This window comes from Nothobranchius furzeri, chromosome 6 (genome assembly GCF_043380555.1).
Source record: "Nothobranchius furzeri strain GRZ-AD chromosome 6, NfurGRZ-RIMD1, whole genome shotgun sequence".
Taxonomy (NCBI): domain Eukaryota; kingdom Metazoa; phylum Chordata; class Actinopteri; order Cyprinodontiformes; family Nothobranchiidae; genus Nothobranchius; species Nothobranchius furzeri.
Genome location: NC_091746.1, coordinates 52,969,166 through 52,996,074, shown reverse-complemented (window position 1 = coordinate 52,996,074; position 26,909 = coordinate 52,969,166). Strand labels below are relative to the sequence as shown.

The window sequence follows — 26,909 nt, the reverse complement described above, 5'->3', positions numbered from 1 at the left end:
AGCGTATCTGTCTACTGCAGAAGTATCTGAGGAATGGCACATGGCTCAAACTGGGCCAAAAGCCCGAGGTCATTAGATCTGCAGCGTGCATTCGGGTATCTGTGTGAGCTGCTGTTTGTGTGTGAGAAAGAGTGACAAAGAGAAAGAACAAGGAGACCAGAGAAAATGGGAGGCAGTGGTAAAAGAGCTTATAACTTTAGTTCCTCGGAGTCAAACCTCTGAACTCCGTTCCTCCTTATTGACTCTCAGACTCGTTGCTCAGCAGTAGAGCTGTTTGTGGTTCGACTAAACAAGGCCCTTTTTTGGTAAATCCATGTAGAAGAATCCCAGAATTTCCTGCGCTCCAAAATACACTTGTGTAAACATTCCAAAATATCAAATGATAGGGATTTCACTCTATGCTGTGCAAATGGATAATCTTGGACAAAGACTGTGGTTCCACTGTCTCGTCCAGCTTTCCTTTGCTCCAGTTGCCTCCATACTTTTTTCTGTCTGAGGTCATTTCCACCATCTCTTTGCTTCTGTCTCCCTCCATGTGATTCTCTCTCTCTCTATTTTTTGTTACAGTTGACGATGACTTCATCGGTCTCGGAGAGCTGCCAGAAACCTTCCCCTCGGACCCCCCGGAGCCCCTGCCGGTGTTTTTGATGGAACCAGAGGAGGCCTACATAGTCAAGAACAAGCCAGTTAACTTGTACTGCAAGGCCACGCCCGCTACACAGATTTACTTCAAGTGTAACAGCGAGTGGGTTCATCAAAAGGAGCACACGGTGGAGGAGAGGGTTGATGAAAACTCTGGTCAGTTCCTAACTCCTTTGGTCTGAATTTGTTAATTAACACTTGCTGCTTGTGAGTCTGTCTGAGCCATTATTTACATGGTATTTAGGTCACCATCATCATCACGGTGCAGGTGATTATCTGAGACATTTGTACTAAGCACAAATACCCAACCATGCCTGGTGTGAAGATGGTGACATATACATACAATATGACAGGATGCTAGAGTCTTTGAGCACATCAGAAATGTGATCAACATTAATCTAAACATAAACTCACTGAGGGTGAGGAGCTCGGACATTCGGGAGGGGCTCGGAGTAGAACCGCTGCTCCTCCGGATCGAAAGGAGCCAGTTGAGGTGGTTTGGGCATCTGGTCAGGATGCCTCCTGGACGCCTCCCTGGGGAGGTGTTTCGGGCATGTCCTGCCGGCAGAAGGCCCCCGGGTCGACCCAGGACACGTTGGAGAGGTTACATCTCCAATCTGGTCCGGGAACGCCTTGGGGTCCTGCCGGAGGAGCTGGTGGACAAGGCCGGGGAGAGGACGGCCTGGAGCTCCCTAATTGGGATGCTGCCCCCGCGACCCGGACCCGGATAAGCGGAGGAAGACGAAGACGAAGATAAACTCACTGACTCGCCTATCAAAACGTGCAATGTGATGGATGTGGTTACTTTTATTAAATGATCAATAAGATGTGATATTCCATATAAATATGAATTATCCATCTGATTGGTCTTTGAATATTTGATTTCATATTACCTTGTGTTCTTTGGACTATTCAGGGAAACACACACTTCATGTTAATTCAAACTGAGTCAAGGATATAGTTTATAAAAATGAATTTAATTCTATATTTCTAAACTAATGATGACACTAAACAAATTATGATGAACGATGGTTGGACAAGATAACTGAGACAATGAATGAAATGATGGGTGTAAGCTTAGATGTTTTGTAGCAAAACCTTGTTAAGTATCTGAGAATTTTGTGACGTCTGGGATGTAAAATCAGTCTGACTGTATGGTTTAACAAGCTATAGATTATTCATGAAAAGCCATCTGACGCCAGTGTGCAGATCTAATCAGTGCAGATCTATCAGTTCATACTGATAGATTAACATTATAAAATTTAACACATACTAATATTGTGTAATAAATCATTACAGGAATAACATTTATGTTAACCCATCATTCATTAATGTAGATTATTGGACACATTATTAAAACAATTTGGATTTAAACATATTGTCCATTCAACAAAATATGGTTATATAAACTTAGAAAGGTATAAAGACATTTTATGAGCCAGGAAAGATAAACTTTATTCAGAGAGTATAGATAAGAAGTTCTGCGTCTTTTGCAGCCTTGATGAGTTCTGACGTACCACAGGATTCAAATTCAAAAACACTTTATTAATCCCAGAGGGAAATTGATAGGTTAAGAATATCAGATCAAGTTCATAGACTTCATATCGGCATCATGGTGTCAGATTGACCTGTATGAAGAAGTTACGTTTTGGTCATATTGATGAAATATTTTGGTATTTGGCGATTTGGTACGCTACAAGTGTCTCATGCTTCATCATGTACAGGTTTGGTAGTGAGTGAGGCCCAAGTTGGCAGCAGGCAGCTAGGTAAATTCCAAAAAGCGTTTGAAATCAGTTAAAAATGCAAATGAGCAACCATTTATGTGGGTCTCTACAACCTTTATAAACACTTTAAATGTGAAAAAAAGTCAATCCTTTGGTGGGCCTAAAACCTAGCAGTTTCAAAAAGTCCTTGTTTGTGACATCACAAACGGGTCAATATAATAGAACCACTTCCCATGTAGAAGAGAGAGCTGCTGCTGAAGGAGCAGCGGCTCTGTACTTACTGCTACCTACTACTATAGCAGCCTGAGTGGGGAATGGGTGGGCGTGGCCAGCCGCAGTTTTCTGAAAGGGACAGGGCCATGAAACGACTCATTCTGGAGGCTACTGAAAATGTCAAGAATAAAACAGCTGAAATAGCTTTTTGTGAGATGGATTTAGTGCAATGAATTTCATTAAAAAAAATTCCCTATTTGATCACGAATTATTATAACTTGGGAAAAAAGTCATAAAATGTCTCTTTGAAACCTGAACTACTCCAGGGATCAAATAGCATAAGAAAAACAGAACAGGAGACACACAAGTAGCAGTAACTACAATTAATGAAAAGTAGGATGCAAACATACAAAAATCACTTTGTACTGGCTGCACGCAGATTAGCCGTTAGTTCATGTGTGAAATACAAGGTGCTAACAAAGGCGAGATGGCTAAGATGACATTTGCAAACTTTACATGTGAATTCACTCCAAAATGGCCCTAGAAATGTATTTTAAGCCAACACGTGAACAGGTAAGCACAGTTAACAACCTTTCAATGTACACAAATTGTTTTAGCTCATGCTTTTTTGCACGTGCGTTGAATCGAATGCACACTGAGGCTAGAGTCGTGCACGTTTTACCCTGCTGTTATAACTCAGTTGTTTCATTGTATCTTGCCTAGTAAAGATGGCAAACTCTTTGCCTTTCAGAGCTATATTAACATTTGCTGTGTTGCAGCTAATACAGCTAATTTGCTAACATCTGTACTCTCTTAGACACGTCTAATTTCAGGACTCTGACCTTTCACTCCCTAAACAGGAATGCTTGCTCATTAAGATGATTTCTCTCCACCTTGTGGTCTCTGCAGTTTTCCTTTTGTTCACTAATACATTTAATCATGCTCAGTGCTGCCCAGTCACAGTCACATTTTCTAGAATACATAAAACATAACAATAAACAGGCCCAGGTAACTGGATTTTAAAAGGATTGGAGTAGGATTGGTCAAATACGTAATCCTGATGGGCCCAGAAAGACAAATGGTATGGCGAATGTGGCATAAATCAAGCATGATCACCTTTTAGTAGAATTTAAAGGTAATAAAAGCTTCCATATTACCTTGAAATTGCTTATACAAACATAAGCAGACTGTTTGGCTCATTAGCATCTTTATTTGCAGAAAAAATGTGTTTGCTTGGATCCCATTAAAGAAAGAAATGGCCTAATTTCACTAACGTTTCTGTGATTTATGTCTTCAAGGTTACACATAGATTTATTTGTGGGCATGTTGAAGACGTGAAGGTAAAGAAGCTCCAGCAGGGTTGTTTTCTGCAGAGCTCGGCACCTGAAGGCATCAGAGCCATTACACACAACAAGCTAGCACTGATTGGCCACATTCAGCTGCTACATTTGAGAGTGAGGGTTTTTTTTATTGCCAAAAGGTACCAATCACATTGCATTTTTCCCTTTTCATTCCACTATTCTGCCACATACTCGTCCGCAGGCTCCCACACAGATAACACGCTGACAGCTGCTCCTACCTGAACGTTTAGGATCATAAACGCACCATTTCACACACTTTTAAGGATCAGAAAGTGTGTTTTATCCGTGTGTTAAATCATACTTCTCAAGCACTCTTGCTGCTGACCTATACGACAAGACATTATTAAAGACTACAGTCAGCTGCAAAACTAGTACCTGGAATTCTACTTGACATCGTTTTTATTTTTTCCCTAACGTGCTTTAGGAAGAAAGCAAAACATGGAGCTTGTGTTTCATAGTTAGGCTTATGACAAAACAACAGGGAGAAGGTAGCAGTGGCTCTTAGCCTTTGTGTCAGGAGGTTTTGTGCCAAAAGCATCAACAAGGAAACAGCCCACACATCACACAAGCACCCACTCTACATAGCCGTATCCACAGGCTGTTTACTGAGCAGATATTCATTCATTTATGCTCTTGCAATGCACACAAAACACACTCAACCCCACTAGAGCCCAGCGAATGTGTGCTCCTGCTCTCAACCCACTCCCACTGCTCTGATTTCTCTAAATTGACAAAAAAGGAATGCCGATAGAACCCAGCAAGCCTGGTCAATATTTCTGATAACATGGCCTAAAGAAAGTGGATCGCTCTCTTCTCATCATTCTGTCATGTTGAGGAGAACTGATGTGTTTATGCAAACACAGATTGACACATTAAGATTAAGAGTACAAGAGGCTGGAGACAGAAACAGCAGGTGTTCATTTAGGCTTGAGGCTGGATGCAGTGCCTATTTATCCAGATGTTTTACACTCGCTCCTGAACTCCGTGTGCAGCGCTGTGCAAACATTTCGGCACACAGATGTTTCGATTACCATCCACCATGCAGAATCTTCAGAGTACCATCTGACTGCTCTTAAATTTGTTTTCTAGTGTGATAATGACTTGGGATGCACACCAGAATCATGAATATCTCCTGCAGCGAGAGAAAAAAAAAACATTTCTACATGTGAGGTTAGGTGAAGATGTTGGAAACATTGGAAATTTTAGGACATGATTACATCAAAGAATCTGTTGTTTTCTTTTCTGTCTTCATGCTTAAACAACCAAATGCAGCTCAGTGTTTTTTTTAAGGGATTAAAGGCCCATTGAAGGATTGCATAGTGACCACTGCTTTCCCTTTTATGACAGATTGTTTAAACTGAGATGATTTTATGCTGAGAAATGGAGGTTTTGCTGTTTTGGTTAAAACTTAAAAAAATGTGTGATCTCATGCAACATACACCATCTGCATTGGGGGTAATTAGCTATCATTACACCAAATTTAGTTCAGTGCAATGTAAAACTGAATCAGCTATGTTTGTGGTGTCTGAGGCTTCTAAACTGCGGTGGCCATGTTAAATAGGTTGAAGCGCATGTATTGATCGTGGGCAGCATGCTGGTGCAGTTTGTGGCACAGTTTCCTCACAGCGAGAAAGTTGCAGGTTCAAATCCCTGCTGTTGCCTTTCTATGTGGAGTTGGCATCGCTCCCTATGCATGCGTGGGTTTTCCTTTGATAAATGGCCCGTATTTGTAACAACGCTTTACCTCCTGAGCTCCTCCTGTCCCACAGCTGGTACTCAGGATTTCTCTCACACACCTAAATTGTCCTTAGGTGTGAGCGAGTGTGTGTGTGACTGGTGGCTTGTCTCTGTGTGTCTCCATGATGGACTGGAAACATGTTCAGGCTGTCCCCTGCCTGATGACCACTGGAGTTAAGCACCAACTCCCCACTGCACTGCTGAGGAAAACTGCTGCTATAGCAAATCTACGGTACAAGCTAGGTTTTGAACACAAACACGGAACACTCACCCCGGGTACCTTCCCTAAGACGCATCTACTGGAATCGGACGGAAACCCACAATTCCAATGGTAACAAGAGCGCAAAACACCAGTCACCGTTTTCTAGGTCCAAATGTCTCTTGTTGTCGGTGTTTTTCTTTTTGGGACTCGGGTAGTTTATCCTAAATTTGAAGTGGTAGCAGCCGGCTGTTTCTCCACTATAGTTATCACTATACTGTTAGAACATTAATAGGCATGAAAAAATGCTTTAAGCTAATTAGCTTTAGCAGCTTTGAGTGTATTGATAGTTTTCTGAAAGGTTTGTTAAAAGTCCATCCTGTTTTTCAGTAGATATTTTGTTCAAAATAAAGTGAATCCAATAGTTATTGTCACGTTGTGGGGATGTTTGGGACCCAAATATGCAGATTTACCCAGGATGACTCGAGGCAGAAGTTGGTAATGTAAAATCCCTTTATTTTGGAAGAACAAAAAATAAATCCAAGGCAGCGAAGTCCAAAAGTCCTGGAGCACAGGACACCCAAAGCTCTCTTAGAGCACCAAAAACCTGGAGACCAAAAAAGGCTCAGACAGAGCACGAACAAAGGCTGACAGAAATACAAACAACAATGGACCGACAAGACAGGGCTTAAATACACTGGGGCATAATGGGAGGATGATGAGCTGCAGGTGTGAGGGGAGAGAACCAGGTGGAAGTGATAACTATTCAGGGAGGAGGAGCAGGAGAGGACACCAGACCTGACTGGGAAAGGACACACACACACACACACACACACACACACACACACACACACACACACACACACACACACACACACACACACACACACACACACACCTAGCTGGAGGAGGACATAAACACACACACACACCTAGCTGGAGGAGGACATAAACACACACACACACACCTAGCTGGAGGAGGACATAAACACACACACACACCTAGCTGGAGGAGGACATAGACACACATACACGCACACCTAGCTGGAGGATGACATAAACACACACACACACACACACACACACACACCACACACACCACGCACAAAACTGGAATAATAGACCTATGGAAATGATGGTGGGGAGACTGAAGGAACACAGGACCTGAGAGGAAATATCTGGAGGGCTGAAGACCAGGGGACACAAGAGGAACACAAAGAGACACAGACCATGACAGTTATTGGTATTTGTAGCTTTATGTTTTAGGGATGACCCCTGCCACCTTTCAAATGGACAGGTTTAGATATTTTTGGCTTGTATGAATCAAGTTAATCAACTTACACAGTTGTTTATGAGATATTTTGCTAACAGACTAAGGATGCATACTTTGTGCCTTAATAACTCATCTTTTAATTGTAAAATAGGAATGGACAATATATCGGCATTAATATCGGTATCGGCCGATTTTAGTCATTTTTTTACATTTCGGTATCGGTTCGATAAATAAAACTGGGCCGATATTAACAACAGATATTTTTTCAATCTCGTCTCCATTTGTTTGCCTGTTTCGGAGGGTGAGGGGGGTGATGTGTAATTGTTTAGTCATGTGAACAGTGATTGTAGTCATCTCAGAAGTGTAAATGTGTGTTTTGTTTGTACATAATAACGTAAATTCAGCTTTAATCATTTTCATTCTATACAAAATCTGCTGATTTTAGAAGCATTGATGTCAATATATCTGTATCGGCAAATATCGGTTATTGGCCATAACCGTGATCTTAATATTAGATATCGGCCAGAAAATTTCAGATCAGTGCATCACTATTTTTGATCATTAAAATTCAGTTCCTACAGATGGTGGGAACATTCATTTAGAAAAGTTCCTTATACAAACTTTTCATCTTTGAATCTGATTAAAACTAGTAAAGAAAGTCATAGTCATATTCAGAAATGCTCATTTAATTTTAGTCCCTTTATAATTTGCATCACTGTATGGATTTAAATAGACTGCTGTGTGTTTACCAACATAAAATAATAAAATATTCCCTGAATGGTGGTTGATTTGGGCCACAGTTTAACCAAAACACTCCTGGTAAAAAGTGCTGCAACAGATGAACTTGGATTGAAAACTGAAGCATAAACTCTGAATGATTGGAAGATGCTAACTTGCTATCAGATCCATAATGTCAGAATAAGATAAGATCAGAAACCTGTGACCGTTTCAAACTGCTCACCTGTTGTTTTAGCTACAGGTGTTTATGAGACACAAATAAGTGTGTTTAGATAGGAGGTATAACTGGTATTTTACACTCATAACTCAGGCCTAGTCCACACGTAGCCAGGGTTTTTTGAAAACGAATATCCGCCCCTCCAAAAACTTGCATCCACACCACTGCGTTTAAAAAAAAACTCTGTCCACACGTACCCAGATAAATACGTTGTTAAGGACATGCCAGACCTGTAGGTGGCAGTACTTCCCCCGTTCTTAACCTCGTCCTTCGTCTGTGGTCTTCCGCAAGGAGCAGTAATTCCGCTTGCAAAAACAAACAAGCAAAAAGCGCTTGGACAATTGATAAAGCGAGCGCAGCTCTGAGGGCATCCACGCTGTCGGCTAGTGTAAACACAGGTCGCACACGTGATGTCAGCATTTTTTTGTCGCGGAAAGTGACGTTGCGGACCTTAAAACTCCGACTTTGTCTGTCCACACGCACACACCCAAAATGGAGAAAACGCAGATCTTCACTTTGGCCGGAGTTTTTAAAAAGATCCGTTTTCGTGTGGATGACAGGCCAAAATGTAGAAAAATATCTACGTTTTGGCAGATCCCCGGCTACGTGTGGACAGGGCCTGAGCCGTTGTCTCGTAAGTGCTGAAACTTTCACCTCCCAGGCTTGGGGACGGATTTGAGTCTCTTTTGAACAAAACGAGTATTGATCTGAGCAAATGAGCGGTAAATTAATTCTAATCAGCTGGTGTAACACACGCCAAAAACGGCTTGTCACATTCTCAGAGACAGAGGTAGAAGATCAAACAGGAGTCCTTTTCATCTGGACGGTTAATCAGCGCAAACCCTCCTCCCTACGGCTCGTCTTCGATGACCAATGCTTCCTCTTCCTCCTGACTGCTTTGATCAATGATCTTAGCCAGTCCTAACACAAAGGAGCTGGGCCAGATCACATTAATACCACCATTAATAATGGATCATTATTAATGAAGTTCCCTGCATCAGGCAGCTATGAATGGGGTCCTTTTCTGTACTTTTTCAGGCTAATGGCCACAGCGGTTTGAAGTGGGCCCTCATCGTCGGCCCTGACATGATTCACACTCGCTTTGTCCTTCCTGATTGCAACTTGAACGCTGTGTTCTGTTGTGTTGTTATGATTGTAGTGCCCTGGAGCAAAAGAGATGCTAGCTGAGCCAGCGTCTGCGCTCGCAGGATGAGGTCAGCAGCAGTTCAGAGTTCTGTGTTTCTGGCACAGCCGTCTTGATGTTTCTGAAGTGGAACACACTCAGAAAATCCTAATCCAGGTGTGATAAAAATTCATAAATGACTTAGAAAAACGCAGTTATCTGCTACTGCAAGAAATAAATAAGTCATTGATTTAAACCCTGAAAGATGAAAGCGCTCCGACAAAATAACGAGGACTCGTTCGTGTGCCAAACTTCAAACAGTCGGAGGAAAGATGAGGCTGTGTTTACTGTTACCTGTGTTGATTTCTGCCTTGCTGCTACATTCGTGACATTCTCCAGATAACAAAACATCCTCTTTGGAGAAGGCATTAGCACACACCAGCACGTCCTCTCCCCCTCCATCGCACCAAGACATGCCTGTGGAAACGTGCAGCAGCAAATGGTGACACGACAGACAGGCTGCTCCTCTGCCTGTTGGCGCGCCGCGTAAATTTTACATGAGGCGAAGCTGGTGTGTGTGTGTGTGTGCGCGCGCATTTGTGTGTGTCTGTTAGAACAAGAAGGCAGTGTTAATGCACTGAACCTGAAATAAAATGGCATGTTCATTTTTTTAACCAGCCTGTCTCATCGCATTTTTCGTGTAGCCAGAATCTCTTATGTCTACTTGAAAAACCAAATGTGGATGACTGTTAAAACCTTTTAGCAGAGGTCAAAGGTAACGTCTAAGTCACATGAGACTGACTCCTCTTTTTCTATCGTTTCTACGAGACATTTCAGTTTTTGTGACGTTAGCGTTAACGACAAAGCGTCTTATTCATGCTAAACCAAATTAGCTTTATTTTTAGTAAAGGAGCATCAGGCCTGATGGTTACAGCAAACACCATTCAGCCAAGGATCCATTCATCCAGCTGGGAACTTGCGGCATGATTTAAAATCACCTTGATTTACTTTCTTGTACATTTCGATTACTGACTGAGGTTCACAATCTGTCCCAAATTAGCTCATCTTGTCTCTAGCTCATTTGGCAGCGAATCAGCCCGTAATTAATTAGATTGCAGGAAAAGATTAAATTACAGACTGAATGCACATCGGGGGACACGTAAGTCAGTGATCTACGACACCATTTCAGCGCTGTAATGATGTCACACTGACAGATCTCTGTTTGTCCTACAGGAGATGAGAATGAACCAGAGGAGAATTTAGTTTTTAGGACCTGAAGGATCATTGTTGAAGAACGTGCTCCTGCTCGTTTTGGCCGTCAGTGTGATGGCTAAAAACACACCTGTAACACACTTATTTACTTTCATACACCTTTTATCATAAAAAGTTTAATTTATGAAAGTTTACTTTTATAAATCAGTTATTTTAAAAAAAAACAATCCATTACTTTTTTAGTAGATTTAGTTTAATTAGAATCTATTGAAATATAAACAAAACATCAAACTGCTGTCAGCGTGGATAAAATAGCACAGAAGTTAAATTGGTGGTTTTTTAGCCCTTTGAGACATGAACATTAATAATTAATTCCACCGTCCATTGTGTAGGTCGACATGCACAGCCCTTTTCATTTGTGTCTCTTCACAATGTATCGACTACATTTTCATTTTCTTGCTGTTTTTGTTTGTTTATTTTGTGCAAAATGGAATCTGTGATTGAAGTGTTGCAGGAAACCTACCTAACGCTTTTCCAGTTTAAAAACACGTTAGTGGATGATGCATCATGTGAAGGAGCTGTTACCTCTAGTGAGGGATTCTGATCATCAACAACATTACTAGATGGTTTTCATTTTGAGCAGGAAAACATGAAAAAACATCAGAAATAGGAATTTAATGCTACAGGTCTTATCTCCATCTAGGCGCAGCGTACCACACCTCTTGGAGTAAGATTTCTTTGTCCTATAAGCATCAACGTGCTGATTTTGATTCCAGGTTTGGGGTAAGGTTCTAAATCATTCGATAGAGGGCTGGTTTTGTCTTCTTAAGCAAATAATGTTAGTGCTAAACTCAGATTGTGTGCCTGAATAGGAGAAAATACTGTCAGAGAGAGGATTAAAGTTCTATCATTCCTTAAAAGGAAGTCGTATCACCCACCACCCTGTCAAGACTTTACACCACGATATTCAGAAAAGATGGATTTATTGTCTTGCTCTAATCTCGACTCTAGTTTTATGCTCAGCCCTGTTAGTATGTCTGGTGAATGACCCTCGGCTACTACCTCATCAAATCCTAGTGTTGCGTCTGTGATGCTGGATCTGGTGACCATCTTAAATTGGGTTCCTTCCAGAAGTTGTAGATAGTAGCTGTGTTAAAGTCCAGAGGTGCTGCATTCTTCCGAGCGGTGCCAGCGCTCCATCACAAAGGGCACCAACCAGTCTGGCTCATTAAAAACAAGAGTTCAGAGAGGAGCTCTTCTCTTCTTCCTCTTTCTGTGAGACTGGTGGGGCGACACCCTGGCGCCCCCTATGGACGAGCCGTCACTGCTTAGGGGGGTTATTGAAGCCTAGAAGGCCCTATCTAAATAATGGCTGGTTACCATTAATTTTAACTTTTGTTTAGCACCATCGTGGTTGCTAAGTGACAGCACAGAAGCTGAGGCAAGGGCGTAATTAAACAGCAAGGCTAGACTGTCTGAATTCACAGCTGCTCCCTTCTGGTCTTATCGGTTAAGGAAGGACCCGCCCTACATGGACCGGGTCGGAGAGGTTCTTGCAAGGATGAGACCCCTGGATATGGACAGACCATCACTTCATGGTTATTTCCTCGGTTACATTAAAATCAGTCCATTGATTCATTGCCTTTTGGCAGCAGGTGTTCATAATGAAGATGGATTAACTGCTGGTTTCTTCAAGAGTCTGTTTTTCTCTTTTTGGTCCAACATCAGCCTGATGGCTGCAGACTGATGGCGGTGTAATCTGCAGGGACCATTCCCTGGGCACACAGATCGACTCTCAGAAGCAACAGGAAATGATTTAAAAGTCACAGTTCAGCTTCACATCACTGCTGACCAGATACACAAGCACGACACATTCAGGAGAATTACATCAACTCTACGATTTTCTGTCCCCCCCCCTCCATCTCCCCCTTCTAACAGGCCACTCAACTCCGATTTATAGACCTAGTATGGTCCTAGGCCTTTTAGGAGATGAGGTGGAATGGCATATTCTCAGCATGAACGCTCATTTAGGAAATTCTGTGGAAGTGTTGCAGGCCATCTGCACAGCCGTTTCCAACTTGAATCCGTTCAAAAGCTGTTCTGTGACTGAGCGGCATGAGGCTAAAGCAAAAAGAAAAGGACCATCGCAAGAGGCGTTGAACGTGTTTCCTCATTTAACTGTAACTCAACTCGTGTCGGGCTCAGACACTAAAGGGTGAGAAGATGTAAAATGTGATTTTGGATGAGAAGCATCCATGTTTTCAGTGGCTGTTCCTGGGCTGTATAGCAGAAACACACACGTAAGGGGACATCTTTCATCGACAGTATACGTACGGTCGCAGATATGCTCGCTCTGTGAAAGCAGCATAATCTGCTCTGGAGTGGCAGCTGTGGGTAGAGGCGTTTGTTCTGAGGAAGATTTGTTTGTTTGGGTCCTGGCACCCAAATGAGCGGTAATCAGAGGAGTTAGCAAACAGGATTGTGTTAGCCATGACGCCAAGATTCCACCCCCACAGGGCCCAGGCGTAAACAGCTCTTAGAATCAGGCCAGACTGACACCAGCTCACATTTTGTGAGGTTAGTTTGTTTAATGTCAGCTAATTTTGTTGTTTTACATGCTGCTTTAGTTTTCACCTGCTTTGTGTCTATAACGTTTCCTCTCTTTATTATAATGATTCCTGCCTTTCTAAACCTCCTCCTCCGTCCTCTGTGTATTCCTCGCAGGCCTGGTTGTGAGAGAGGCCAGCATAGAGATCACTCGGCAGCAGGTGGAGGAGTTGTTTGGGCCTGAGGACTTCTGGTGTCAGTGTGTGGCTTGGAGCTCCGCTGGAACCACCAAGAGCCGCAAAGCCCACGTCCGCATCGCCTGTGAGTATCTGCACTCTCGCTTTTGTATTCCTCTCTAAATCAAATCTCCACTGCCAGACCAGGGCTTTTTGCTAACGCTATTCATGCTTTGAACTTTTTTCAGAAGAAAGTTTAGGAAAAGTTAGCGATTGAGGTCCAACGTAACCCCTAGAAGGAGCAGGGAGGAAATGGAGAGTTGAAGCAATGTTTACACATGGAGGATATAATACGATGGATGTTTATATCAGTGTTCCCTCGTTTTGTTTCCTCCCCCTCCACAGACCTCATTTGTTTTCAGACTGTCTTTGTCCTCCTACATTTTTTTCCCAAAGTATTGAAAAACACAGCCTCAGCTCTGGAGTAGCGGTTCGTTTTAGCCGTTTCCCCAAAGGATGTTCCTGTTAAAATCTGAAAAGTAATGAAACCCCACAAGACTGTGCAGTAAACAGACTTGTTTAAGTACAGTTGCAGCATCAAGGCAGCATTTTTACAACACCGGGGTGTGTTATGCAACACATCTGCTTATGCACTGTTGTCAAGTCATCACCTGAAGGCACTCCTTTAGCAGCATCAGAGAGATCGTGTCACCTCCCAGCTCCTGTCAGTCACTGTTTTGCCAAAGTTGGTTCTTTCTTCTCATTCGGTAACCAAAAAAAGGAAATATTTACTCCGCTTCATTAGGTACACCTATACAATTTGAACACAAATAGCTGATCATCCAATCACATTACGGCAACCTTATGCATTAAAGACGCCCTTCACTGAGAAAGATAGAAAATAGACGATGATTTGAAAAGCCTGACAGATCTACGTCACGCTGTCACTTTACGTTCCTGGACTCACCCATCTCGACTCACTACGGGGAAGGCTGTTTGGTTTAGCGTCCAGGAATCAGCGGAGAGCATCTCTGCTAGTAGAAACTAACTATTAGCATTAGCAACTCCAAAACACAGCAGAACTCCTCCATGCTTGTGTAATTTGTGGGGATAAACCATCAACGTTGCTGAGCAAATTAAGTCAGTAGTAGAGTCGCATTGTTGTTAGCCAATCTGAGGCTACATGTCAGAATATCAGGAAATAAGACTCCTGCCATCTGAAGCTGCTTTCTCCTCCAGCTGAATTCTCTTTTTCCCCTGACTGCGACTTACAAGGCAAGAGACGAGACAAAGAGCACGGCTTAATGAAAATATGAGTGAAGGACTTCTGTAAGACATCTAAATGATAAATGACCCACACTTGTATAGCGCCATTCAGAGTCAGAGGATTCCAATGAGCTTTACACTACGGTGTATCGTTCATCCATTCACACACACATTCACACACTGATGGAGATGAGCTACAATGCGGCGCACTGACAGAGGCGTGGTGAAGTAAGTGAAGAGGGCTTGCTGAAGTTTAAACCAGGAAACCAGAATAATGACAGTGAACATGGCATGGTTGTTGGTTCCAAGTGCGGTGGTCTGAGTATTGTGGGACCCGCTGATCTACTGGGAATTTCACCCACAACTATCTCTAGGGTTTATATAGGTTGGTCAATTAAAGAGAAAGCATCCAGTGAACAGCTGTTATTTGGATGAAAATATTTTTTTGATAGACAGTAGCTCAAATAACCCCTTGTTACAACCAAGGTCTTTAGAATGTCAATTCTGAATTTCCAGCATGTTGAAGCTTGAAGCAGATGGACTCCAGCAGCAGAAGACCACACAATCTGATGGGTTTTGATATCAGCTGCAACATTCAGATGGTCAGAACCAACTGAGTCTGGTTGAAACCCAGCAGCTTCTGAGTACTGCTTAACCATGTCCATCCCTATACGACCACATGGGCCCATCTTCTTATGGTCACTTCCAGCAGCATAAAGCACCACGTCATACATCTCAGATCATCTCTGACTGGTTTCTAGAACATGATGATGAGTTCACAAGATCACAGTCCAGTCCAGAACCTTTGGGATGGGGCGGATCTGGAGTTTCCATAAATCTGACTTGAAGCATTAAGGCGGTACTGGTGAGGTGTACCTAAAGAAATGTCTGGGGGGTGAAAACTAATTGGATAGGGACAAATATACAGTATCTATTTGTTCAAGTTTCTCGGTTTTAATCTTATTAAGCTCTTCGTCGTTACGTAATTAAATAAATACCAACTGTCTCTCACCTGCTGTTTGCCTGCATTTCCTTCACAGTTTGTCTTCAAATTTGGTGCATTCTCTTTATTTCAAACACTCTTATTATTGCTTCTATTGTAGCAGCCTGGTGAATCAGACTTGAGCCTCTCAGTCTCCCACTGAGCCCGCTCCCGCTGCTCCACCTCACATAATCGCCCGTGATGAGAGGCCTGCCAGTGCTAACCTATCCCTCAAATCACAATGGACCCCTCTTCCCCTCCCATTAGCTTCTGCTGAATGGATTAGCTCCTCCGCTGGGCTTCCTCTTCAGGCAGCCGTCTTGTCAGAGGCAGACTCCGTCCCGTTAGGCTAATGGAAACTGGGGTTGTTTTCCTCTCCTCTCACATCATCTAAACATAAGCAGTTTAATCCGATGGTGAGTCACAGCCAGCTAAAAGAGTGCTGTGTTAAGGGAGGAGGTTTTTAGATGTGTAAACATTGCTGGTCGAGCAAGAAGTGTGGCAGGAGTGAAACCTAAAAGTCTCTCTGACCTTCAGAGAATCCTCTTGATTGGTTTCTATTATTTGGATGCAGTGGTTGCTCACCCAAACTCTGGCAACAAAAGCGTGAACATGAAAATTAATTAACAAAAATGTCTTCCAAAGGTCTTGTGAAAGGTGTCTGTTTTCAGAAGAAAGGGAATAGATTTTTTCATTTATCTGTTAAAACCTCAGCTGTATCGAAAGGGACTTCACTAACTCTTTAGTGTTTCATTTAGTCTCCATCCCGGCATGCGCTCACCGTCATTTCTAATCTTAGACTCGTTCCAGTAGCTAATTATTTACCGAGCATAGGATAAACCATTTCTTAAGAGTGAGGCTGGGGTAATTTAGCACGAGTAGCCAAACACATCCACTTAAGGTAATGGTTGTCAGATGGGCATCTTTCTGTGGGCTTTGTGAGGCTCAGAATGTTTGTGCACAGAGGACAGAATAGTGCGATTCCCACAGGAATGTCGACTCAGCTCGTCTCACTCCTACTCGGTGAGCCGCCGGGCCGTTTGGGGTAAGGAGGAGAGAGGAAAGGAGGGACTCGAGGGGAGAGGAACACTTCAAAACCTGCATTGATTAAAGTATTTAAAGCAAAGAATTTACTCTCTTGTTACTTTTACATCAGTCGTAATGCAGAACAAATCTGAGGGAGCCAACTCAACTACAGATCAAAACAAAATTGACTTTTGCAACAATCTAAGCTTTGATTAAAGGTACAGCGGAGGATGTTTCAGAATTTCAGGAAAGAACCACCCTGTCCTTGTTTTGGGGAAAAAAAAATGCTCATGGGAAAGAACGCCCAGTTATCCCCGTTACAAGTAGCTGCCGGCCTTGCAGCCAACTTCTTCTAGCAGTAATCGGAAATCAATTTCTCCAAATAGTATGCTGAGCAGAAAACCGGCAACAGAGGCATCTGTGGGGAGCCCAGCCTTCGCTTTGCGCAGGAAGTGAAAACTACCCAGCAAAGTATGGCGATGTACGACGACGGCCTGGCATTAATGGTTCACCAGAATGATTGACAGTAAGCGGACCGATGGTTCAGATGATCCACCCGCAGCAAAACGATCCTTTGCTATACCTTTAAATAGACATTTTACTTAAAAACTAAATGAAAAGTATAGAAAAAAACATGTTTAAGCTGCAGTCTGAGGCACATTAGGGTCTCCATGGTAACCACATGCCTGTGTCTATCAATACTTTAACCAAAGTGAAAACAACCTAAACTAGCCAAACACCAATGCACAGTAAACCATTATTAATATTACAATGTGTTTTTACCTTTAAACTCTGGAAATATCCATCATTATGTTGAAAATGAATTAAATGATGTCCAGTTGTTCAAAAATAATGGTGGCTTCATAACATATAACATAACAATTGGGTGTATAATACATGGGAGCAGGTCAAGTGTCTGGGCGACATCATTTTATTTCCTTCTAGGAGGCTGTGAGGAAGAAATATATTTATTGACTTGTAACAAATGGTTCCAAAGCTCTCTCCATACATAAACATTGTTGTTTTACACGTTTACCTCTTCACGGGTTGCCTGTTGTGAAAGGCAGTCTGATGTATGTGTTATTTTGCTGGAGGTTGAACGACCCTATTGGCCATTCGTTGGTATGGTCTTACTCAAACACAAGAATAGGTATGTACTGCCCCTTATCACCAGGAAAAATACACACAGTCACCTTAAACCACAGCCAGTAAACAAATAGTCAGGAATTCAGAAACAGACGTTTTGAGCCACACCCTAACAGGCTGTCAGCTCAGGGGCTGCACACATCAGCTACTTTGGCCCAATTCCAACTCACTTCCATACTCGCACCCCTCAATTGTGTGATCCCGACTAGGAATGCCGGGTGTCCCGATTCTCAAGTGCGGAAGTTGATTACACCCCTTTTGCACCCTTGATCCACAATTCGCCCAAGTCTGCATCCATGTGGACTTAGGTGAAGGGTATTACCCACAATCCATTGCTGTGGGAGAAAAGTGCCTTTTCTGAAAATGTTTTTTCTAATGAAAGTAGTTCATTTTAGGATGATTAGTTAATGCACTGAATGTTTTACAAAGCAGTAGTGAAGGTACATTTATTTTAAATAATTGTTTGTGTATGAAAGTTGTTAATAAAGGTTTTCTTTTAATTATGACAGCGACCATCATCCCGGCATGCGCTGAAGTTGATTACGCAATGCTTCCTGTCCCAACTTGGCAAGGCTGCTGATGCACCCATACAGTGCTGTTCTTCACTTTTATAGTCCCTATGCCACAAGATACATACACAGTGGTTCCACTTGCTTCCTACATGCTTGACCTGGCAGCCACACATCTCCATTGATAACCTATTTTGTTAAATAGATTAAAGGGGCAATAACTTCCAGTTTTAGAGAAAAAAATACTTATCATGAGCTTGAATACAGTAGCAGTTGTTTAAAAAGTGTTTCCTGAACACTAATCAAAACATTCCAAGTAGTGCTCGCTGCAGAACCACACAGGCGGGGCTGCACCAGAGTCAGTCCAATTCCTTCCAGTTGTCAGACTTGATAGCATTCTGGAACCAAAGAGGGTGTTATAGCTAATATCATCTAAAATGCAAGACTGAGGACGGAGTTGAGAGGTTAATTGAACAGTTTTTGTAAAGGTTCCATATAATTAAAAATCTAACTTTTGGAACTTTTTACCATGTGATATTGTCATTTCCTCATAAGAAACACGCCAAAGCTATTTTTGGCCTCATTCACGCATTTTCCTCCCATCTCAGCTTCAATTTGGTCTCCTCACCCTGAACAGGGTCTGGTCTTGGTTCTCAAATCTTGATATTCTGTGAATTTTCTGACAAATTATTTCTGAAATGGCTTCTACTGAGACACCGCTGGTAAAACCATACATCCCATCTCTAAAGACACACTGGATGGCACTATTACATGTGATGCCACGTGCTTGTTATCAAATGTAGTGGTGAAGTGGTTATGGAGTCAGAGTGGCATGCAGTTTTGCGCAGGTTCGCCTCCCAGTAGCGGCATTAACTTTTCTTTTCTAGCTACACTTGCCAGTACTATGTTTACAAACATTTATTGGTATACCGTTTAAAATATAAAGACTAATGTGTTTGTTTATTTATTTATTTGTTTATTTAGCCAGTGTGAGTCCATTTGTGAGCAGAGTTTCAACTAAAATGCTGTTTAGGAACGACCAAATTCTAAGACCCTTTAGAGACATAAATATTTTGCAGAAAATAAACATTACAACTAAAATATAAACAAATTAAATGTTTCAGCTGGCTAAACAGATTGCTGCCGACCCCACCGAGAGCTGAACCAGCATCAGCTGAGGGGAAAGCAGAACCTAAGGTAGACGATCATGCCACTGGACTACCAGAATTCATACATCAATGAGCCTTAAATGCTGTTCTAGGCTGGTTCTGTTGGAGCGGCTGTGGGCAGATATTTGCTAAAAGAAACCTTTTTGTTTCAGGATATATTCAGGCTTTGTCATGTTGCAAGTTATATTTATCTTGTTTCATTGGAGCATAGAACGGAGCATTAACAATTGTAAACTAGTAACAACCATAATTCATGTGGGTCAGGTTAGTTTGTGATAAAGTAAAAAAAACAAAAACAAGAGGTCAGTGGGCTAGGCTGAGTTTGCATGAATGGGCGGGGCTGACTCTGGTGCAGCTCCACCTTTGTAGTTCTGCAGCGAGCACCGTCAAAAATTCAAGCCATTAATTTAATGTTAAGACCTGAACCAGCTTATGCACGAGAATTTTTCTTTAAAAGTGTCATTAGTGGAAACAAAAGTCTTCTTATTGGTGTCTGCTGCTTGGATTTTTACTTGATCTTCTGCTGTGAAATATGTGTGGTTGAGCTTTAGCCTCTCCAGGGACCTTATCACCAGTAAGTGGCTGCCAGCTTTTATGGGTTGCCCTAAACAGCCTGGTGGCACGCTGAATTACTGCACACTGAGCAGCCATATCAGTACCCATGAAGACTCCCATAATACTTTCATGTGTGAGAATCAAATTTAATTTATTAGATTTTGCTGTGGTGCATATGCAGTAAATCAGAATATACCAGGCTATAGAAGAACGTGTGACTGGACTGCCTCCTCACCTGTCACACTGTGTCTGTGTAACCTTTTGTCATTTAGGAGGCAGTTCAAGAAAGAATGTCTCTTATTGTGTTTAAATCACAAAAGAACACTTCAGCTACAAAAAGCAGCATCTTTACTGCTTTTACTGCGTTTTTAACTTTTTTTCCTTTGGGATAAAAAATAGTTTTTGTCCTTTAATCAATTCTCAGAGAATTTGCCCTGCAAGCCATTACACAGAGAAAAAATAACTCTAGAAATTCCCTGCACTTCAACACTCGCCCTTTCAGCTGGTATAATTTATTGAGTTCAATAATTTGACATTTCCCAGATGCACACACACACTCAACCAGGACAAGGTCTCTTCTGAAATAAACAAGGTGTTTAAAACCTCATTTACCTTGCTGCTATGGTAATGTCGTTTATGAAATATTTTCCAGGTTTTTTTTAGACAAATACTTGTTTTTTGCTAACAAAAGGACACAAAAATTATACGTCTCTAAAGAATAAATCATTACGAATATTGATCGACATTTTTGTCAACAAATAAAAGACGACAACGAAAATGCAGAGTAATGAAAATCCAATCAGGAAACAGGAAAGATGGGAGAACCAGTCAGCAAATGGAACAGGCTGTTAAAATAAAAACAAAATAAAAAAATAAACTAAATTAAAAAAAAAAACACAAAATTGTCTCTCAATCTAATTACTATTAAAACAAAAGTAAAAATGGAAAATTAAAATCCATGTTTTCTAGGATAATTTAATTGATTTTGTTTGTCAATAATCATACAATAGTTGTTTATTTATTGGATTGTTTATATTTGTTTACACACATACACTAAAACATTTTTTTAATATTAAAAAAAAGGTTTTATATCACAAAACAAGGAATTCAGAAAAGGAAAATGGAATTTGGGAATAAAAGTGAAGCTGAATTTGGAAACTATGAAGCTAGTTCTCCTACATCTTGTTAAAATAGTTGAAATTGTTTTGGAAAATTAAAAAACTTGTTTTTATGTGTCTAATCATTATCAAGAAGCTTCACATTTTTGTTTTAATGACATTCCAGGATGAAGAGCCACGTTTTCTCAAAGGATTGAGTTGATGAACAAAAACATTTCCAAGGTTTGTCTTCATGGACGAACTCCGTTGTAAACATCTTTATTCTTAAGAAAACTGCCTCTTCAGTTACGCCTGCCCTCATACTCCATACCATGCCAAGTTTATTTGTATAGCACATTTAAACACGGCATGAGAGCCGACCAAAGTGCTGAACAAAAACACACAATAAAAACAATCAAAAATAAAAACTAAAACCATTAAAATCGAGTAATCCAACTCGAAAAGAAAAGAAGAAAGAGAATAAGTTAGACTGAATTAAAAGCCAACGAGTAAAAGTGAGTTTTAAACAAGATTTAAAAAGGGAAAGAGAGGAAGAGAGTCTGATCAGGAGGGGCAAGTAGTTCCAGAGCTTCGGTGCACAAACCGAAAAGGCGCGCTCCTCGCGGGTTTTACAGCGGGAGCTAGGGGCATGTAGGAGGTGCTGGTTGGCTGATCGGAGGGATCTTGTAGGGACATAAGGGTGAATGAGCTCAGACAAGTAGCCAGGTGCTGTTATTGAGAGATTCAAACACAAAAACCAGGATCTTAAACTCTATCCGGAGATGGATGGGGAGCCATTGGAGATTTGCTAAAACCGGTGTGATGTGTTCTCGCTGCCTGGTGCCAGTCAAGAATCGAGATGTTGTGTTCTACACAAGCTGAAGGCGAGCGAGAGTGGCGGAGGAGATGCCATATAGCACTGAGTTAGAGTAGTCGAGACGGGAAGTAATGAAGGCATGGACAAATGAATGGAGATGACGCCTTTTTAAAATGGGCTTAACTTTAGAGAGACGCCTCAGGTGGTAAAAACAGGTCTTAACTACCTGGTTGACATGAATGTCCATTTTTAGTTTAGCATCCATCACAACCCCTAAGTTTGTGACACGGGTTTTCAACCCACTTGTGATAAATGGATGGGTCAGTTGGGGACTTTGAGAAGTCTTAGGGCTGAAAATGATAGCCTCTGTCTTGGCGTCGTTCAGCAAAAGAAAGTTTTCTGACAGCCAGCTCTTCACATCATTGCAGCATTCAACAAGGGGCTGTAAGGAGTCATTAGGCTTCACAGAGGCATATAATTGGCAATCGTCAGACGTGATCAGACAGAGATGCGCCGAGCTGCGGGGAGGGGAGAACCACAAGCCGGCAGCCCGCGCAGCAGACAGAAGCCGCGATCAGACAGAGATGCGCCGAGCTGCGGGGAGGGGAGAAATGGTGGAAAACATCGGTCTCCCAAGAGCTCCACAAGCCGATAGACAGAACCCAGCTCCACCAACATGTTATATTTAAACCCATGTTCTAAAGTGCAGCATTATGTTAAATGCACTGGGTTTTACCCTATTACATTTAAATGTCATGGTTAAACAGTACTTGTTAAAATCTAAGCTCAGCTCGGCAGTGACCTAAAATACATAAATATAATTTTACTTACCGAAATGAATGAAGTGGAGACTCCTTGGACGCTCTATTAGTGCAATTAATGCCACAGCAAGTCATTTTGTCCAACAATTGCACAAAAATATCCAAAAAAGAACGCACAAACACAGAGACTCAAAATCCCGGGCCAGACCGAGGCTCTACTGAGGTCTTTCCACGGAGCTAGCTCTGTGGTCACGTAGGTCTGAGGCGGCGGCTCGTGGGTCGGATGCTCATTAATTATACAGAATTTTAGGCTTTTAATACACTTAAACAGAAGAGTGAGAAAAAAATTCACCCCCCTCAGAGTTGTCATGAGTGTAAACTAGATCATTTAAACCAAAAACATGTTTTGGTACCAGGCTGTAAACATGTTTATTTCTGCTGTGAAATTGGTATTTTTAACATGGGAGTCAATGAGGATTTGCTCGCTTCTGATACCAGCCCCTAGTGGATGAGGGTGGAACTGCAATTTTTCTTACTTCCGGGTTGGCCTCAATTTTAAAGCCGCATTGTGGGGGCCTGCCTGAACCACAACGGGCCGGGGACTCTCCACAGAGAGGCTGGAATAGTGGAGCGCAGCATTTGCAGGGTCTCGCGATGGTAGTTGTGGTAATCCTGGCCAGGGAGCCAAGGCGAACGAAGATCTAGGAGGTTGGCACGGTCATAAGTCAGGAGAGCAGTCCCAACATTAACCACAAAACATAGGAACAGCGAAAAAATTTAAAAAATCGAGAACAGCAGACGGCTTGCTGAACACGCTGGCGCCATCTTGCCACCCCTTGCCACTCAGGGTTCCTTTCACACTAGTCAGGAACCACATCTTTGTTTTCCACTAAAGGAAACGGAGGTGCAGATTTATTTCACAGGAAAGCCCTTCAGTGCAGTGGATGTGTCATTTGGGAGTGAACAGCAACATATTTTGCTTTGAAGGAAATGGTGTTACTGGAGTTTGGAGGATTGGTCGTGGATTTAATGTCAGAGGCCAAAGTTTCAAAACAGAGCCGTAAATCCCTGTTAGTTGTCTTCTTTCTGAGCCCAACCCAGACTCACCAGAACACACGACATGGGAACGCTTGTCTACATCCCAAATATATGGTAGTGTCAGAAATAATGACTATCATTTGTAAGATGGAAAACTTTGGTGTCCCACTACAGGAATGACGACATAAACAATACAACTATAGCATTTTTTCAGATGCATTTTTTTCTATACACTTAAATGTGACTTATAACATTTTAAACTCTGCTCTTTGAGAGAAACGGTGAATAAAAAGTTTTATATCTTACATGTAAATCTACAAACTCACCCGTGTCTGAGTCATGGCTCCTGTAGCGTCAGTCTAAGAGGGTTAAGGAAAATACCGGGTAGATGTGAGCAGTGATATGAGAAAGGCCAAATGATTTAAGAAGGACAAACTCTGAAAAACAGGAAAAAAGGTTCTTAAAGCCTAGTTTAGCCTCAGTGCAGTCAGACAGTTTGTCCTTTACGCTGTTAAATTATAGTCAACCAATGAAGTTATTCTTGTTTCAATGTTTGTACTAATTGTTTTACATCAGCTGTTTGCCCATTTTCAAGACAAATGTCTACAGACGTGTCTCCCCTTAAACTAGCGTACTCTGCTCAAGTGTTTACAGTGTAGATTATTTATTAAAAATTACAAAAACTGATCAGCACAAAGCAAAGTACTCACTTAAGGAATATTACAGAGACCACCTCATAATGTCATGAACAGGATATGACACACAGCGGCGTGGACCCTAAATACCTGTCCTTCATAAAAGTCATTTTTGGATACATGAAAACATTTCTGTGTGCTGTGATGAGGCGAGAATCAGAAATGTCAAAAGGTTAGATGTCAACTGTCTCTACTGAGAATTTAGTTGAGAAAATGAAGGTATTTTGCATCTTAGAGAAAATGCAACATTATTTTTTTCCTTCTGTTGAGGTCAACTTTTCATGTTTCCATCCAGTCGTGATGTAGCCTAGAAACCTAGGCTGGGCAAAACATTTCAGGTCTAGCTGTGCTCCTTTGTAGCCTCAGCAGGTCTACCATGGGACCGGATCAGGTTTGTGTCTTGCCAGTCACAGCACTCCACGTTTGTTGGGCGGGCTTAGTACCAGAGCTGCGAGGAGAAAACAACTAAGGCCTAGTCCACACGTAGCCGGGTTTTTTTTTAAAAACGAATATCCGCCCCTCCAAAAACTTGCATTTACACCACCTCGTTTAAAAAAAAAACTCTGTCCACACGTACCCGGATAAATACGTTGTTAAGGACATGCCAGACCTGTAGGCGGCAGTACTTCCCCCGTTCTTAACATCGTCCTTCGTCTGTGGTCTTCCGCAAGGAGCAGTAATTCCGCTTGCAAAAACAAACAAGCAAAAAGTGCTTGGACAATTGATAAAGCGAGCGCAGCTCTGAGGGCATCCATGCTGTCGGCTAGTGTAAACACAGGTCGCACACGTGATGTCAGCATTTTTTGTTGCGGAAAGTGACGTTGCGGACCTTAAAACTCCGGTTTTGTCTGTCCACACGCAGACACCCAAAATGGAGAAAACGCAGATCTTCACTTTGGCCGGAGTTTTTAAAAAGATCCGTTTTCGTGTGAAAAAACTCCGTTTTCGTGTGGATGACAGGCCAAAACGTAGAAAAATATCTACGTTTTGGCAGATCCCCGGCTACGTGTGGACAGGGCCTAAGACGGGCTCAGCTCAGGTTTGAGCTTTGGCATCAACTTCAGATGATTTAGCCTTTCTTTGAGGCGTGAGCAGATAGAGGTACTTAGGTTATTTAGAAAAAGGATGCACTTGCTTCTTCGATGGTGTATGATGGACTGCCCTATGAAATGATTACTGTAGTGATTAATATGTCACGTTGTTCATTGCTCCAATTGGTTTCAGCGCAACCATATATTTAGCCCTACAGCTGGCTGTGGCCAGACTTCATGTCTATATGTGTAGGATGGCTTTCCAGGCTAGTTATAATGACCTTAATGACCTTGCTCTTCCTCACTTTGCCTCTCTAAACTATTTAATTAGGACTCAGTAATGTTTTATCAATCAAGTGGAAATGAAGTCATTTCTTTTGATTTTTAATTATTGTTTCTGATTATAGTCAGTCACTGACCTTTTTCATGCAGGCTGAACATGCAAATAATCTCCCACCATGGACGTAATTTTTTGGGGGGGACAGGGGGTCATGTCCCCCCCACTTTTTCCAAAGTCAAGTTTTGACCCCTGCACTTTTTATCATCCAAAAACAACCATTTGTGTTGAAGCCTGTTTCCCATTAGAACATACTGTGACCCCCCCAGCCCCCCCCCCCCCCCCCGGTGTCCCCCCACTTCTAAAGTGAAAATTACGTCCATGTCTCCTACACTTATCTCTTGTGTTAGCTTCTGATAGAATATAGACAGTGTAACTCTAGGATTAGATAAGCCTGACAGATCTACGTCACACTGTCTCTTAACATTCATGGACTCACCCATCTTGACTGACGGCGGGGAAGACTGTTTTTGTTTGTGTCCAGGAAACTGCAGCGAACGTCCCAGCTACTTTAAGATAACCGTTAGCATTAGCAACACCACCACATGGCAGAACTCATCCAAGCTAGTGGTATTGTGGAGGTAAAATATCCATGTTGCAAGTCAGTGGTAGAGTAATGTTGCTGTTATCCAATCAGAGGCAAGATGTCCAAATTTCAGGTAATAAAATGCCGAATCCTGCTGGTTGAAGCTCAGCTATGATGTGGGTAACTGGTAGTTACTGGAAATGGTGCAATGGTATATCTCCCCCAACCGCCCCACCCCCTGAGCTGACTTACAAAGCATTCATTCCTACTAGAGAACACTGCAAATGTATAAACGGGTGAACCACACCTTTAAAAGCATCTACAAATGCACATTCTAACTGTAATTCTGTCCATTGATCATCAACGTCTGAGTTAGTATTGGTGAATATCATTATTGTTCATTTTCTGCAGATTTAAGGAAGACGTTTGATCAGGAACCTCTCGGGAAGGAAGTGCTACTGGAGCAGGAAGTGTTGCTGCAGTGTCGCCCACCTGAAGGCATCCCAGCGGCCGAGGTAAGGCATTTGACTGAACTGGTGCACAGTTTCTTTTTTAAATAAAGTCCATTTTTGTCAGAAAAAAAAAAGTTCTGATACGAACATGTTTCCCAGAGAAGTGGAGGCAGTTGTGACTAAGCCGAGCTAAAAGCTCCCACCTCAAATCCAGTAAACTGGCTTCTCTGAAAAGAGGTTTATGTGATTTTCACTGACTTTTTGGGGTCAGTTTCTGATTACGTGTCACCATCATTTCCGCTGTGATTATTTACATTTATTTAGCACATGCTTTTTTTAA

General features: G+C 42.0%; 1 protein-coding gene across 3 annotated transcripts in view; it reads left to right on the top strand.

The window, feature by feature from the left end:
• unc5cb (unc-5 netrin receptor Cb) overlaps positions 1-26,909 on the top strand; it is a 166,939-nt gene that overhangs the window by 81,110 nt on the left and 58,920 nt on the right. For all 3 annotated transcript variants that reach the window (XM_015941952.3, XM_015941966.3, XM_015941957.3), the window contains exons 2-4: positions 568-798; positions 13,164-13,307; positions 26,529-26,632. In XM_015941952.3, coding sequence (XP_015797438.1) covers positions 568-798; positions 13,164-13,307; positions 26,529-26,632 — 479 coding nt within the window. The remainder of the gene's footprint in view (positions 1-567; positions 799-13,163; positions 13,308-26,528; positions 26,633-26,909) is intronic.